This window comes from Phalacrocorax aristotelis, chromosome 5 (assembly GCF_949628215.1).
Source record: "Phalacrocorax aristotelis chromosome 5, bGulAri2.1, whole genome shotgun sequence".
Classification (NCBI taxonomy): Eukaryota; Metazoa; Chordata; class Aves; order Suliformes; family Phalacrocoracidae; genus Phalacrocorax; species Phalacrocorax aristotelis.
This window is the reverse complement of record NC_134280.1, coordinates 18281011-18296526: the sequence shown is the minus strand read 5'-3', so window position 1 is coordinate 18296526 and position 15516 is coordinate 18281011. Positions and strand designations below refer to the sequence as shown.

The following is a 15516-nucleotide window of genomic DNA, read 5'->3' as shown; positions in this document are numbered from 1 at the left end:
GAACTTCCTGTGTTCCAACTTGTGCCCATTGCCCCCTGTCTTGTCGTTGGGCACTACTGAAAAGAGTCCATTCCCATCCTCTTGACACGCACCCTTTAGATATTTATAAGCATTGATAAGATCCGCCCTCAGTCTTCTCTTCTCCAGGCTGAACAAACCCAGGTCTCTCAGCCTTTCCTTATATGGGAGATGCTCCAGACCCCTGATCATCTTCATAGCTCTCCACTGGACTTGCTTGAGCAGTTCCCTGTCCTTGAACTGGGCGGCCCAAAACTGGACAGAGTAGAGGGGGAGGATAACCTCCCTCGATCTGCTGGCCACGCTCCCTTTAATGCACCCCAGGATACCGTTGGCCTTCTTGGCCACAAGGGCACAGTGCTGGCTCAGGGTCAGCTTGCTGTCCTCCAGCACTCCCAGGTCCTTCTCAACAGAGCCACTTTCCAGTAGTTCAGCCCCCAGCCTGTACTGGTGCATGGGGTTGTTCCTCCCCAGGTGCAGGACCTTGCACTTGCTCTTGTTGAATGTGATGCGGTTCCCCTCAGCCCAGCTCTCCAGCCTGTCCAGGTCTCGTTGGATGATGGCACAGCCTTCTGGCGTTATCAGCCACTCCTCCCAGCTTGGTATCATCAGTGAACTTGTTGAGGGTACACTCTATTCCATCGTCCAGGTTATTGATGAATATGTTGAACAGGATTGGACCCAGTACAGACCCCTGGGGAACACCACTAGTGACAGGCCTCCATCCCGACTCTGCCCCATTGATCACAACCCTCTGAGTTCTGTTGACGAGCCAGTTCTCTATCCACCTCACTGTTTTCTCATCTAACCCACACATCCTTAGCTTGTCTATGAGGATGCTGTGGGAGACAGTGTCGAATGCCTTACTGAAGTCAAGGTAAACAACTCACTTATCTCCCTTCGTCGACCCAGCCAGTCACACCATCACAGAAGGCTATCAGGTTGGTCAAGCATGATCTCCCCTTGGTGAACCCATGTTGACTACTTCTGATAACCTTCTTTTCCTCTACATGCCTGGAGATGACCTCCAGGATGAACTGCTCCATCACCTTTCTGGGGATGGAGGTGAGGCTGACTGGCCTATAGTTCCCCAGGTCCTCCTTCTTGCCCTTTTTGAAGATGGGAGTGACATTTGCTGTCCTCCAGTCCTTGGGCACCTCTCGTGTCCTCCATGACCTTTCAAAGATGATGGAGAGTGGCTGAGCAAGAACATCCACCAGCTCCCTCAGCACTTGTGGTTGCATCCCACTGGGGCCTATGGATTTGTGGGTATCTAGTTTGCCTAGGCGATCTCTGACCCAGTCCTCTCAACCAAGGGGAAGTCCTCCTTTCTCCAGATTTTTATTCCCTCTTCTGGGGGCTGAGATGCCCGAGGGCCAGCCTTAGCAGTAAAGACCGAGGCAAAGAAGGCATTCAGTAACTCCGCCTTCCCTGCATCCTGTGTCACCAGGGCCCCTTCCTTGTTCAGCAGTGGGCCCACTGTATCCCCAGGCTTCCTTTTACTGCTGATGTATTTAAAGAAGCCCTTCTTGTTATCTTTGACATGCATCGCCAGATTTAGCTCCAAGTGGTCCTTGGCCTTCCTCGTCACACCTCTGCACACCCTGACAACATTCTTATATTCCTCCCTTTTTCCACATATTGTGAACCTCCTTCTTCCATTTGAGTTTAATGAGAAGCTCTTTGATCATCCATGCAGGCCTCTTGGGTCCTCTGATTAACTTCTTCCTCCCAAGGTTGCACCAATCTTGAGCTCAGAGGAAGTGGTCCTTGAACATTGACCAGCTCTCTTGGACACCTCTGCCTTCTAGAGCCCTAGCCCATGGGATTCCTCCTAGCAGGTCTTTAAAGAGGCTAAAGTTGGCCCTCTTGAAGTCCAAGGTTGTAACCTGACTCATAGGCCTGCTTCTACCATGCAGGATCCTGAACTCCACCATCTCATGGTCACTGCAGCCAAGGCTACCCCCAAATCTCACATCCTCAGCCAGCCCTTCCTTGTTGGTCAGTATAAGGTCGAGCAGCACATCTCGCCTCACTGGCTCCTCCACCACCTGCATCAAAAGGTTATCCTTGATGCTCTGCAGGAACCTTCTGAATCATGCATGCCTTACCATGTTGCTTTTCCAGCAAATGTCAGTGTGGTTGAAGTTCCCCTTGAGGACCAGGGCCTGTGATTATGAGGCTACTTCCAGCTGCCTGTAGAAGGATTCATCAACTACCTATTCCTGATCAGGTGGCCTGTAGCAAACGCCTACAACAGTGTCACCCATATTTGCCTGCCCCTTAATTTTTTTACCCACAAGGTCTCAACTTGTTCTCCTTCCACTCAAAGGCAGAGCTCAATGCATTCCAGTTGCTCCCTCACATAAAGAGCAACTCCCCCACCTCAACTTGCTGGTCTGTCTTTCCTGAAAAGCCTGCAGCCATCCATGACCACATTCCAGTCATGTGAGCTGTCCCACCATGTCTCTGTGATTGCAATCAGGTCATGGCCCTGTGACTGCACACAGATCTCTAGTTCCTCCTTTTTATTTCCCATGCTGCGTGCGTTGGTGTACAGGCATGTCAGAAAGGTGCTTGAGCACACAGGTTTCCCTGGAAGGGTGCATGAGGACCCACTATAGCCATGCACACCCTTGAGGTAGTTGGTCTCCTGGTTGCCATCTCATGAGGCAGCTAAGTCACCTTTGTCACTGCTCTGGTTGGCCTGGCTTATTCCCCCATTGTATGTGATGGCACTAGCATTGCCACTTTGGCCCCCAACCCCCAAGTCCCAGTGCCAGAGCATGGCACTGGTGCTTGCACACAATGGCACACGGTGCCTGGTGCCTGATGAGCGGTGCCCAGTGCCCGCCGTCCGCGTGCAATGCCTAGTGTGCAGTACCTGGTGCTGGTACCTGTGCCACATGCTACATTGTGCCCAGGGTGCCGTACCTACCGTGCCGTGCACGTGCCACCCAATACATGGTATGTGGCACTGGGTTCTGCTGGTGCCAGTTCCTGGTACCTAGCACCTGGTGCACGGTGTGTGGTGCTCGGTGTACGGTACTTGGTGTAGAGCACATGGTACCTGGTGTGCCAGCGCCAGCACCCGGCATGCCGTAGCCTGTATCCATGGCCTGGTAGCAGGTGTGCAGTAGCTGGCACAAGATGCCCGGTACGCGGTGCTCGGTCCCCGCCGTGCAGCACCCGGTACTCCATACCCAGCACGCAGCAGCAGCCGGTACCGGGTCCGGTACCCAGTGCGCAGCACCCGGTGCGCGATGCTTAGTTCTCGGTGCGCGGTGCCCGGTGCCTGTGCCCGGTTGCCGCCCCCGCGCCGCCCCCCGCACCGCCCCCCGTGCCGCCTCCCGCCTCCCCCGGTCCTTCCCGTACCGCACCGTCCCGTGCGCTGCCGACAGAGCATGGCGGGTCCGAGTGGCGGGGCCCGTCGGCCGCTGCTGCCGCTGCTCCTGCGCCCCCGCCCGCCGCCGCCGCCGCCGCCGCCGCGCAGCAGCCCGGGGCCGCCGCGCAGGACCGGGGGCTCGGCGGCGGCGGCGGCGGGGCCGGCGCGGCTGAAGGGACCGGAGGAGCTACCGGGGCCGGGGCTATTCCGGACTTTCGTCTGGCTCTTCCTGCGGGGCTACCTGCTGCACACGCACCGGCTCCAGGTGCGTCGGGGCAGCCCGGCCCGAGGGCTGCGGGGGGGGGGCCGGGGCTGCGGGGTGCGCGGGGGGCCTGGGCATCCTGCACGGGTGCGTGGGCGTGAGGGGGCTGACAGGGGCGCGTGGGCTGGAGGGGGGTGCAGGGTGGGCGGCAGGGAGGGTGCTGTGCGGGAGGGGGGGCTTTGCAAGGGGGGGAGCGGCTGCGTGCTGGGGGCAGGGTGCGATGGGCTGGCGGGGGAGCAGCCTACAGGTGAGGGCAGGGGGAGCTGAGCGGGGGCAGCGGGGCAGGGGAGAGGGGGGCTGGGCGGCAGGGAGCCCCCCTGCACCGTGGGGTGACGCTGGGGCAAGCAGCACGGAGAGGGGCCCGCACAGAACCGGGTGGCCTCTGGAGGGTCCTGCCAGCCCAGGGCTGCTCCGGCATCCTCGAGCCAGCTGGGCAGCTGAGGGCAAAGGTTTGAGGGTGGCTCATGGGAGCCTGGCAATCCTGGGCAGCCCAAGCTGCCCCGGCCACGACCAGCCAAAGGAGCCGTGGTTTGGGGAGCAGGCAGCCAGGCAGAGGTTTGGGCAGATGGTACCCAGGCAGGCAGGGGAGGGATAGGCAAAGGTGTTTATTTTCTTCTGTCAACACTCCCTCATACGTCGAAGCAAGTGACAGCCACGAGCCAGGCAGCATCTTGCAGCGCCCTGGAGCTCTGACCAGCCAGGAGGAGTGTGTACGATCAGGCCTCCCCAGCACCACAGAGCACTGGGCACTGCTGTTTGGAGAAGGGGCTGTCGCCAGGCGGTGAGGTCTCTGGGTGCGGGCACGGGAGCTCCCTGTTGCTCCCTCCTGCCCTTGGGGTTCCAAGCACAGCCTGTCCTTGTGGATAGATCCCCACATGCTCTGGAAGTGCCTTTCCCCAGATCCCAGCCGCTCTGGTTTCTCTCAGCCCTGCTCTCCCAGGCCTGTGCCATGCCAGGTCCTGGCTGCCAGCAGATGCCAGTGGGCAGGCTTCAGCCCAGGCCACAGCTGCCCACGGCTGCACACAGGGTGTTCACCCAGAGAGCCGCCTGCGGCACCTGGGTGGCAGTCCCTCCCCCTCCTTCTGCCACCACGCGTGAGGAACGTCTCCCCGCGGTGACGAATCCAGCTGAATCCGGGCACAGGCTGCGATGCAGTCAGTCACCAAGGGAGATTGTACCACGTGCATCCTCGCAGCTGCGGGGAATGGGGACCAGGGCTTCCCAGCAAGGTTCCCTGCAGCACCCCAGCCTTAGCGCCACTCTGCAGGGGCTATGGGAGTGCCTGGATGGGATGGAAGGCACCCCTTGGACGTGCCCCTGTGCATATCCACTTGCAAAGGGGTGCCCAACTGCCCCCGAGGGATGTGCTTGGGGTCACACTGCTCCCCAGCAGGGAGGCAGGCATGGTTCCCTTGGGTGCAGCCCAAGGGAGAAGGGAGATGTGACTGGCAGAGCCCAGAGTGGGGCTGATACTGGTGGATGTCCCCTGACTGGCTTGTGAGCCCGTGGCCCCAGGGCCATGCCCGGGGGGTGGCAGCCTGCTCTGGGAGCAGCCCAGTCCTGCCCCAGCCTGGTGCTTCCCTCCCAGCAGTGATCATTAACCACCCTTATCAGATGGCAGGTTCAAGGACTTGCATGAGGACTCTTGTCCCCGGGTTGAGCAAAGCATGGCTGGGGCCATGCTGGAAGCAGCACGGCTTGGACCTGCCAACAGCCTCTGCAATGGCCCTGCATCTCAGCAGAGCCCTGTGCTTGGCAGTTCTCCCTGTCCCCACTGTCCCCTTTTGGTCTTGCCTCCCCCAAAAGACCCGCCAGGCCCTCTGTGCATCTCTAGGGTGGGTGAGGGATGTGCCAGCCTGTGCCAGGGTTAGTGCCTGTTGTGCTTAGTGCTGGCAGAGGACATGTGCCTGGAGACACCAGCCTAAGCCATCTGCACAGCACTTCAAGGATTGTGCCAGTTTGGAGGGGTCAGAGGCAGGTGCTTGGGCCCAGCTGGTGCTGAGGGGTCCCTGGGGTGGGTGCAGAGCATGCTGGACACATGCAGGGCAGGGTCGAGGCAGGGAGGGACTGATCCAGCCCCAGCGTTGCCCCTGTCCCATTGACCCTGCCGTGCTCTGGTGCATCGCAGCTGATGTCCCGGCGCATTTACGGCCCCATCTGGAAGTCGACCTTTGGGCATTATGAGAACATCAACATTGGGAGCCCAGTGGTGCTGGAGCAGCTGCTACGGCAGGAGGGCAAGTACCCCATGCGGAGCGACATGGCCCTGTGGAAGGAACACCGGGACACCCGGCGCCTGCCCTATGGACCCTTCACTGAGTGAGTCCTTCCCTGGCTGCACTCTGCAGGGCAGCAAGCAGCTCCTGTGCCTTCCTCAGGTGTAGGGTCCGGGTGGCAGCTTACATTGCTCCCTCTCCTGCAAGCAGTGTGTTCAAGCAGAAAGGCATGGCCATGGGGGGAGGAAAGACCCCTGGGGTGGTTCCAGCCCAGCACTGGGAAGATGCCACCAGGGATTAGGAAGTTGCTGACAGCCACTGCTCCTTGCCTGGCCATGCCCCGGCACTGAGCCCTGTCCCTGCACAGAGAAGGGGAGCGCTGGTACCGCCTGCGCCAGGTCCTCAACAAGCGGCTGCTGAAACCGTCCGAGGCGGTGCTGTATGCAGACGCCATCGGGGAGGTGGTGTCAGACCTGATGGTGCGCCTGCGGGAGGAGCGGAGCCGCAGCCCCTCAGGGGTGCTGGTGGGGGACGTGGCCAACCTGCTCTACCGCTTCGCCCTGGAAGGTAGGGGAGTTCTCCCCCTCACCCCTGCTCTGCCCTGCTCTTCCCATCCCCGCGGGGGTCTGGATGTGGCCTTTCCCCCTGCAGGGATCTCCTATATCCTCTTTGAGACCCGCATCGGGTGCCTGAAGCAGCAGGTCCCCGCTGACACCCAGCGCTTCATCGACTCCATCAACCTCATGTTCAAGAACTCCATCTTTGCTACCGTCCTGCCCAGATGGAGCCGCAAGGTGCTGCCCTTCTGGGACCGCTACCTGGACAGCTGGGACACCATCTTCGCCTTTGGTGAGTGGTGATGATTGGGGCCCAGCACAGTGGAATCGGACTCCATAAGGACCCTCAGAAGTGGGGCAGTCCCCACCCACACGTCCTTCTGGCCGCCCTCGCTCTGTCAGCACTGGGTCCTGCTCTCTGTCCCTGCAGGCAAGACCCTGATTGACAGAAAGATGGAGGAGTTGGAGGGGCAGGTGGAGCGGGGCAAGGAGGTGTCCGGCTACCTGAGCTATCTGCTGGCCAGCGGCAGGCTCAGCCTGGATGAGGTCTATGGCAGTGTCGCCGAGCTGCTGCTGGCTGGTGTGGACACGGTGAGAGCTGGGCAGCCACCGCTGGGGGATCCCTGCTGAGCTCCGTGCTGGGGAAAGCATGGGGTCATGCTCAGGCATGTTCCCCAGCACCTGCGGGCTCAGGGCTCGTGGGTTGGGGGGCTGATGCCCCATAGGGCAAACCCTCAGGGATTGGTCAGTGCAGACCCTGTCCTCCGCTCTGCTCTCTGCCCTGCTCCCTGCCTCAGTTTCTCCCATGCTCACTGCCCCTTACCTCTGATTTCCCTGCATGCTGGAGCAGGGGCTGCCTGCTGCCATACTAGTGCCATGCTTGGCACAAGGCTGCTTAGGTACTGGCCCTATCTCCCTCACTCCCCTCTGTGCTCTCCTCTCCCAGACCTCCAACACGCTGTCCTGGGCCCTGTACCACCTCTCCCGGGACCAGGGCGTCCAGGAGACCCTGTACCAGGAGCTGAAAGCTGTTGTGCCAGCTCACCGGTTTCCTGGTGCTGAGGATATCACCAAGATGCCGATGCTTCGGGCCGTTATCAAGGAGACACTGAGGTACAGCCCAGCCCTGCCCCTGCCCCTGCCCCAGGGTCCTTGTCAACAGCCCCTTACCCAGGCTGGTGGCAGCCCTTACTCCCCCCAGCCAGCGGATGCACCAGCCAGGGTGGCTGGTGATGGGGGACTTGGAGGCACAGGCCAGGCAGGGTGCAGGGCTGGATTTCAGTCCCTCAGGGCCACATCCATCCACGTCCCCCCTGGGGAGGGGGACAGAGCTGCTGAGCAGCAGGAAATGCTCCCCGTTGTCCTGCCTGTGGCTCTCCCCCTCTGGGATCCCCAAACGGGTCCTGCTTCCCCATGAGCTCTCCCCATATCCCAGGGTCTACCCCGTGGTGCCCACCAACGCAAGGGTCTTCTATGAGAAGGACATTGTCATCGGAGACTACCTCTTCCCCAAGAACGTGAGTGGGGGCCGTGCTGCGGGGACCCCCGCTGTGCTCGGGGGGGCCAGGTGCGGATCATTAAGCCCCACTTCTGGCCCCGCAGACCCTCTTTGTCCTGGCACACTATGCCATGTCCCACGATGAGACCTACTTCCCTGAGCCTGAGCGGTTCCTGCCCCAACGCTGGCTCCGGGGCCACGGCTCCCCCCACCACCCTTTCAGCTCCATCCCCTTCGGCTATGGGGTCCGTGCCTGCGTCGGCCGCCGCATTGCTGAGCTGGAGATGCACCTGGCCCTCGCCAGGGTGAGTAGGGACCCCCCACCCCAGGAAACTCGCCATGAGCTGGGATGGGGGCCCCAGGCAGTCCCTGAGGTACTGCCACCCCCTCTTTCCCCACAGATTATCCAGGCGTTCGAGGTGCGGCCGGACCCCCGTGGCGTGGAGGTGACATCCGTGTCCCGCATCGTCCTAGTGGCTGACAAGCCCATCAACCTGGAGTTCATCGCTCGCCCAGAGGCCCCCTAACTGCGTGCTGACCCCCCAGCCCTGGGTGCAAAGCAGGGACCACCACTGCCCCACGAGGAGGGGCAGGAAGCCAAACTCACCCCAGCACCAACCCCCTGCCTGACCTGGGCAAGGGGGCCCTCAGCCCCACTGTAGGGAAGGTAGAGGGGGATGAGAGATGCCTCCAAATTGCCCCTGGGGCACTAGTGTCCCCCCTACCCTGAATCCGGGAGGCTTGGGAACTGCTGTGCCTTTCACATGTTGCAAGGGGTTGTGTCCCCCCTCCTTCCCATGCCCAGCTGGGCTGCATCGGAACTGGGAGAGCTCTGCCGGGGTTGGGGGTGGTGCGGGGAGGGAGCTTGCAGCCATTCAGTGTCTCCTTCGTCCCGTCCTTGTGTAGCTGCGTGTGGATCTGTGCCTGGAGCCAGTACGTCTGGGTCCTCTCTGAACAGCTGACCTTGGCCTCAGCCATTTCTCTGTGCCTCAGTTTCCCCTCCAGCCTCCCTGGGGACAGTTGAGCTGCTGGCGGGGGTTTGGGGTTTGCACCTGACAGAGCCAGCCCTGGTCCCAGGCAAGGAGAGCAATAACACAGTATGTCCCCCGCAATGAGGAGGGGGCCTGTCACCACCCGGCGCTGGCACCGCATCTGCTGGCAGAGCCAGCCAGCACAGGGCGGGTGTGGAGCAGCCGGGACCTTTTGCTTTCAGCCGTTGTTTCACCAAGATGCTGATATGGGGGTACAGGAACAGGGGCAGGCCCGCTCCAGGCAAAGTAGCTGGGAGATCAGCTCAGCTCCCACAGTCCCCAAGAGGGGACACAGGGCTGACGCCCAGGGCTGTTACAGGGGCTCAGAGCTGGCAGCAGCCACAGGCAGGGGATGCACTGCCACTTGCCCAGGCTCCTGGAGGTCTGGAGTACAGGACACCCCCATGGTGAACCCCCCTCACTTTCCTGTTGCAGGGGAGCCCAGCTGGACTGAAGGGAAGCAGCAGGCAGAAACCTTGCTGCCGCCAAGGCTGCCATGCCCAGAGTGTCCCCAAGGGGACCTGTTAACCACTGTCACGGTGGAGCCATCAGGGCTACATGACCAGTGGCAGGCCAAGGTCCCCCTCACCCTGGTTCTGCCCACAGGGCAGCGGTGCCACCCTCTACCCACACCACCCTTGCTGCAGCAGGTCCCTGTGGGCATCCCAGGCCGGGCGCCCCAGCCCTGGTGAGAGCTGGCAGCCCGCACCCAGCCCAGCTCTCTCCAGAGGAGTCAAGCCCAGCTGCACCCCAGGAAGGTGAGGCAACAGTGCCTGGAGCAGGCTGCTTTATTACAAGGCTGAACAGACCAGCAAATAAATAAATACCCCCTGCCCACCCCAAAACGTGCACAGGGTCCCCATGCAAGTGCCCGTCCTGGCACCAGCCCCGGTGCAGACTGTGCCTTTGCAACGGAGCTCCAGCCCAATGTGACCCTACAATAAACAAGCCTGTGTGTGCAGCTGAGTCTATGCTACCGGGCAGTGGGTGCAACCGGCAGGACTGTGCTCACCGAGCAGGGGGAGCCACAGCCAAAGCGCCAAATCCAGCAGCAGGATGGGAGCAGGGTGGCCAGGCCGGTCCCTGCGCCCAGCTGCAGACATGACACGGCTCCTCGCAGCACGGTGCCCATCAAGCATCGCCATGTGCTGACTGGCGGGAGGCACCCCCGGGCCCTCTTTTCCCCGCTCCCTGCCTCCCCGAGGCTGGCAGGATCTGGCCCTGGACTCAAGACGAGCCCCAGGACTAAGGCAGGCAGGCAGGCTCTCCCCATGGAGAGCCTCCAGGGCCCAAGCCTCCTTCCATGGCCCCAGAGCCCCGCAAGAGACCCCCGAGCCAGATGAGACAACTGCACTTCCCTGGTGTCTTCAGAGTGAGGCTCGGTCGATGCCTGCAGAGCAAGAGAGCACATGAGGCAATAACCCCCCCAGAGGGCACCAGTGCCAGGCTGGGCATCCTGTGGCATGGCCCTCCGACCTGCCCCGGCAGCCATGGGCACAGCAGGGTCTTGCCTCCATCCCTTGCTTGGATGCAAGCCCTGGAGTAGGACGGGGGCGCTGGCCTGGAGGGGGCCATCCTGGTGCCCCCCTAGCAGCTCCTGGCACAGCCACGCCTGTGGGCACCAGGGATAGGGTGAGCGACGGCACCGTGATGGGGAAATATGGGGATCCCATGTCTGGTGTCGTTAACACACACCACTCCCAGTCCCAGCAGCTGGGCACTGCTGGGGGAACTGGTGGGCTTGGGGCTGTCCCAAGACCTTTCCCCATGACGATCACCCCAAAAAAAGCATCATTGCCTTTGGGAAGCAGCTGGGCACCGGGGCCAGCCCCCCCTCCCCAGTTCACCCCTAAATGGGTGCCACAGTGGGTGCCAGCACCATGCCCACCCATCACCAATGAGGACTCACCAGGCAGTGGGTGAGAGGAGCCAGGTGAAGGTGGCCGGGCCGTGTGCTCCCAGCGCGGCCCAGGAGTGAGCCCTGTCCCTGGAGCAAGAAGTTTTGGGGTCGCTGCAGGTGGAGGGGCTGGTGGGCTCTGCCAGCCATGGCTCATGGGCTGGCCACGCTATGCACATGGCTCGTGGTGGGCAGCATGTCCAGGGAATGCAAGTGGGGGTCTGTGCCCTCTGTGTCCCCCGGGAATGGCACTGGAGGGGGCTCAAGTCTCAGGGGGGCTTTGAAGTGAGGTCAAAAAAGGGCTTTTTTCTTGGGGTGCATCACACCCCAAAACCCTTACCCAAAGCACAGGGACCTGCAAAACCTGCATCCTGCCTGCTGCCTGGATGGAGATCTGGGGGTGTCTCCGTGGCAGGTTCCCCCATCCTCACATACACCAGTGATCAGGACCCCAGAAGGGATCCCCTGTGATCCTTGTGTCCCCAGGGACAAGCAGCATCCAGGTCCTGCCATCCCCACCTGGGTACCCAGCACTGCAGGACCCCAGCCCCAGCCTCCTCAGTCCCCCAGGGCCAGTTTGGCTGGGGTGGAGATGGGTAGCCTGAGCAGGGAGGTGACGAGGTGCAGGAGTGACCCAGCAGCAGGGAGGGGACAGGCGCGCTGTGGCAGGGGACGGCGCCTACCTGAAGTGGAGAGAAATGGAGGGTGCAAGTGGAGAAAGATGGAGCGTCGCGGGCTAAGAGTTAAGAGCATCGATACCTGCGGGAGTGAGCACAAGGGCCTGGAGGATGTCGGAGAGGGAGACGATGCCCCGTGGGTACTGGTTCTCGTCCACCAGAACAAGGCGATGGACCTGTGGGCACAGGCAGAGCATCACAGGCAGAGCATCACAGGCAGGTTGGGCAGTGAGTGGGAGGGTCTGGCGCTGGCATGAGCCACCCCGGCCACTCACCTGCTCCTTAGCAATGCGGTCGATGATGTCCTCCATGGTTTCATGGGGATAGCAGGTGAGGACCCCCTCCAGGCAGGTGGTGCGCTGCCGCAGTGCCTCCCGCACGCTGATGTCCAGGTTGTTGTAGGTCTTCTGGGCTGCCAGGTGCTGTGGGAGACGTGGCCCCGCTCAGTGCCCCGACATGTCCTCGCACCCCATTGTGCTGGCACTGAGGAGGGAGCACCAAGCACCAGTGACACACGTGGCAGATCTGCACTGGCATGTGCATCAGTGCACGTGCGGTAGGTTTGCATGGGCACAGACATGTGTGAGTGCCCCACCAGCAGTGTGCAAGGGGCCCCAGTCATGCCCAGGCGTGCAAACACACAGTGTACTCACAATGACGTCGAACCGGGAGTAGAGGCCGACCACTTGCCCTGCAAGGAGAGACAACACAGGGGCTGGAAAGGGGGCCCTGAGGACCGCCTGCCATACTCCCTCTGCACCCCAAGAGCCAAGCTGGCAGGAAGGGGAATTTTTGGGTGAGGATGGGGCTGAGGCCAGAGCCACCAGCAGAGGAAGATGGTGGGGGGTCGCTGGTCCCCTCCCAGGTACCAGCATCATTGATGACAGGCAGGGCAGAGACGCGGCGGTCCACAAAGATCTCCAGGGCGGCATAGATGGGCGCAGTCTCGGGCACGACAGCCACGTCACGGAAGGTGCCGATGCACAGCTCCTGCACTGTTTTCTTCAGGAAGCGTGGCTTGGGGATGGTGGAGCCCTGTGGTGGGGCAAGGCAGAGCTAGGCTGGCACCTACACATCCCCCAACACCCTTGCTTGTACCCGTACACACCCACTGTGTGTGTGTGCGCATGCAGCCCCAGCACTCACAAAGATGTGAAGGAACTTGAGGATGCGTTTGTGCGTCAGGATGTGCAGAACGTTGCCCGAGATGGGCTCGATGACAGGCAGGCGGTGGATCTTGTGCTTGATCAGGGAGTAGACAGCGTCGAAAAGGCTGTGAGTGATGGAGACACCGTGGAGCGGAGAATAGGGCTGCATCCCAGGCACACACACACACATCCCCGCCCCGCAGTGGGGTGTGCTCTCCCCCAGCAGGCAGGTGCTCACCTATCACTCGGGGAGATGTAGACCAGCGGCTTGAAGGAGCCCTGCAGGTACACCTCTGCCAAAGGAGAGAGGTGGGAGCGGGGGTCCCCCAGGCCCCTCATGCAGCCCCATATCTCCGGACCCTACCTCCATGCCCTGTGCAACATCCCCAGCCCAGCTACCCCAATTGCCCCCTGCTTTTTACCTCGCCAGGTCTCAATCTTGTGCTCCTCCACCTCGTAGATCTGAACCTGAGGGCAGGGAGATGCCCTGGTCATGGTGGCCCCACGGGGGACTGAGGGGGCTATGGCACTTCCCCTTTCCCTGGGCATCCCACCCCATCGCCCTGAGCACAGGGGTCATATGCTGAGTGCTGGGTAGAGTGGCACCAAGTGGATGCTGGGCTGGCCCAGAGCATCCTCCAGTCATGGTCTAGTGATGAAGTGGGGATCAGGAGAGGGAAGAGGGGCCCAGGAGAGGTGACCTGACCTGACCTTGACCCCCGTGCCCTCCCTGCCACACTCACCAGGGGCGAGCGGTAGTAGCGGTGGAGGATGTTGATGAAGTCAGTGATAGTCAGCATCCCTGCGGAGACACGTGGGGCTGGCAGCGATGCCCACACCCCTTGCAGGCAGGTAGGGGAAGGGGCCAGGCGGCACTGCTGGCACTCACCCACAAAGCTCTGCGTCTTGCTGTCCCAGAGTGGGGCAGCACGAACCCCATTGGCCACCAGTGCCACAAAGGCTTTCTTAATCTGCCGGTGGAGTGGGGAGTGGGGTCAGGGTGTCCCTGACCCTGCTTCCCCCCACCTGTCCCTGCTGACCTCCCACTTTGTCACCTCCAGAGAGATGTCGAAGACAACCAGCTTGCAGCTAGTGGGGATGGCATCGTAGCAGCAGTGGCTCCTCATGAAGTGCATGTAGACCTCAGCATCAGGGCTCTGAAACTCACTCTCCGGGCCCAGCCCCAGTATCTCGTTGCCCAGTGTAAAGGTGACAGGTCTTGGGCTCCTTTGCCTGTCCTCTTCCTCCTCCTCCTCCACCTCCTCCCTGGGGCACAAGGCCTCTGGGAACCCTGTAGGCAAACCTGCCCCAGTCCTGGCTGGTGAGCTGAGCTGTAAGGTCTCAGAGCCCTCCTTCCTGGGGGGAGTGGGGGTGCTCCCCACAGAACCCCCCATTCCCCACCCCACAGGGGCAGCACAGAGCACTGCTGCTCTCCAGCCTGGGGGCACTGGGAGCTGATGGGAAGGAGCTGAGGAGTGGGGCAGTGAGGGGTATGGGCAGGATGGCCAGAGAACCAATGCACTCATTGCACGAGTGAGCCAGCCACCCCCTCCTACACACCTAGGCCCTGCCTGCTACCCACCTTCTTCCTTGGGGCGGGCAACAGCATCCAGCAGCGCCACCTGAGGGGTTACACAGAGAGGGGGGTTCAGCAGGAGCCAGCCCAGCCTCTCCCCCATCCATGGGTGCTGCCTGCACCCACCTGGCTGCTCTGCCCCTGCCAAGCCAGGCAGAGGGAACCACCCTTTTGGGGTGGGGATGCCCCATGGTGCCTCCAGCCCAGGACTCCCAGTTTGTGCCCCAATGCTGGGGGGACAGCGGGGGTCCTTGGGTCAGGGGAGGGGATGGCAGGGCCCCCTGACTCCTCTCTCTGCTGTCAGAGCCGAGCACGCCCCACAGCAGCTCTGCACCTGACTTCTTCCTTCTCCAACCCCAAGGTGTAAATCCTGGTCCTGCTTCCTCCCATGCCGAGAGCCCTGCCAGTCCCACCTGCCCCCCCGGGGACCAGGTCTCCCCTGAGAGACCCTACAATAACAAGGGAGGCAGCCCCAGGCAGAAGGGAGGCGAGCACAGCTGGCTGGCTGACCCCATGCCCCCTGGTCCCCAGGAGATCCTACCATAACAAAGCAGCACACCTGGCAGGAAGAGCGACCACGAACCCGCTGGCAGAGCCAATGTTCTTGAGCCACCCTACAATAACAAAGGCACAGGGACTGCTCCCCAAGGAGCCCAGAGCCAACCCTGAGAAGGAGGCGACCCTATGCTGACATCCCCCAACCCTTCCCAGGGCAGGCAGGTGGGCTAGGCTGAGCTCTGTGGCCTTGTCCCCATGGCTGTCTGGCTGTGGGAAGGGGGTCGCCGGCCCCCCAGGCTCCCCTCACCCCAGGGGTGGCTCAGACCCAAGTGGGGGGCTGTCAGGCCAGTCCCCTCACCCACCCCGGCAGTACCTGGGGCGCAGTGGGTCCGGGGAGTCGCTCCATGCTGACTGCAGGGCAGTGCTGCTATTCTGGGCCCGCGGCTGGCAGGGGCCTGGCAGATAGGGTGTCAGCGAGCAATGCCAGCCATGCCCCCCCCCCGCCACGGGGGGGGACACCACCGCCCGCAGGCACTGCGTCACCCCACAGCACCAGGCTGGAGGGGGTGGCTTTGGCCCCGGCAACAGTGCTGGCCCTGGGCAACATGAAGAAGGGGGTGATGAAGATATGGCTGGGGGCAGAAAACCTCCAACCCCACGGATCCCAGTCCTCCAGGACCGGTGCTCAGTGCCTGCCAGGATGTGGCCCTGCCCACCCAGGTGCTGCCCCCACCCCATCCTACAGCAGGAGCA

General features: G+C 62.0%; 2 protein-coding genes across 14 annotated transcripts; one reads left to right on the top strand and one right to left on the bottom strand.

Annotated features, from left to right (window-relative positions):
- Positions 1 to 3388: 3388 nt before the first annotated feature.
- Positions 3389 to 8909, top strand: CYP27A1 (cytochrome P450 family 27 subfamily A member 1). Its single transcript, XM_075093200.1, has 9 exons — positions 3389 to 3668; positions 5794 to 5984; positions 6249 to 6448; positions 6533 to 6730; positions 6869 to 7029; positions 7385 to 7551; positions 7874 to 7955; positions 8041 to 8241; positions 8338 to 8909. The coding sequence occupies exons 1-9, from the start codon at positions 3423 to 3425 to the stop codon at positions 8461 to 8463; spliced, it is 1572 nt and encodes a 523-aa protein (XP_074949301.1). The 5' UTR covers positions 3389 to 3422; the 3' UTR covers positions 8464 to 8909.
- Positions 8910 to 9726: 817 nt separating this feature from the next.
- PRKAG3 (protein kinase AMP-activated non-catalytic subunit gamma 3) lies at positions 9727 to 15301 on the bottom strand. 13 transcript variants are annotated; one of them, XR_012660606.1, is made up of 14 exons: positions 15137 to 15301; positions 14272 to 14311; positions 13745 to 13992; positions 13579 to 13660; positions 13433 to 13491; positions 13112 to 13157; positions 12928 to 12982; positions 12688 to 12814; positions 12411 to 12576; positions 12195 to 12232; positions 11817 to 11963; positions 11548 to 11717; positions 10877 to 10954; positions 9727 to 10357 (listed from the first exon to the last, which is right to left on the bottom strand). XR_012660606.1 is itself a non-coding variant. In XM_075093197.1 (14 exons), exons 1-14 carry the CDS (start codon positions 15167 to 15169, stop codon positions 10335 to 10337), a joined length of 1236 nt encoding a protein of 411 aa, XP_074949298.1. In that variant the 5' UTR covers positions 15170 to 15301; the 3' UTR covers positions 9727 to 10334. The 13 variants fall into 13 exon arrangements, 9 of the variants coding, with proteins under 9 accessions (XP_074949298.1, XP_074949299.1, XP_074949295.1 ...); XM_075093197.1 differs by having other exon boundaries at positions 11624 to 11717; XM_075093198.1 differs by lacking the exon at positions 10877 to 10954 and having other exon boundaries at positions 11624 to 11717.
- Between the last annotated feature and the right edge of the window lie 215 nt (positions 15302 to 15516).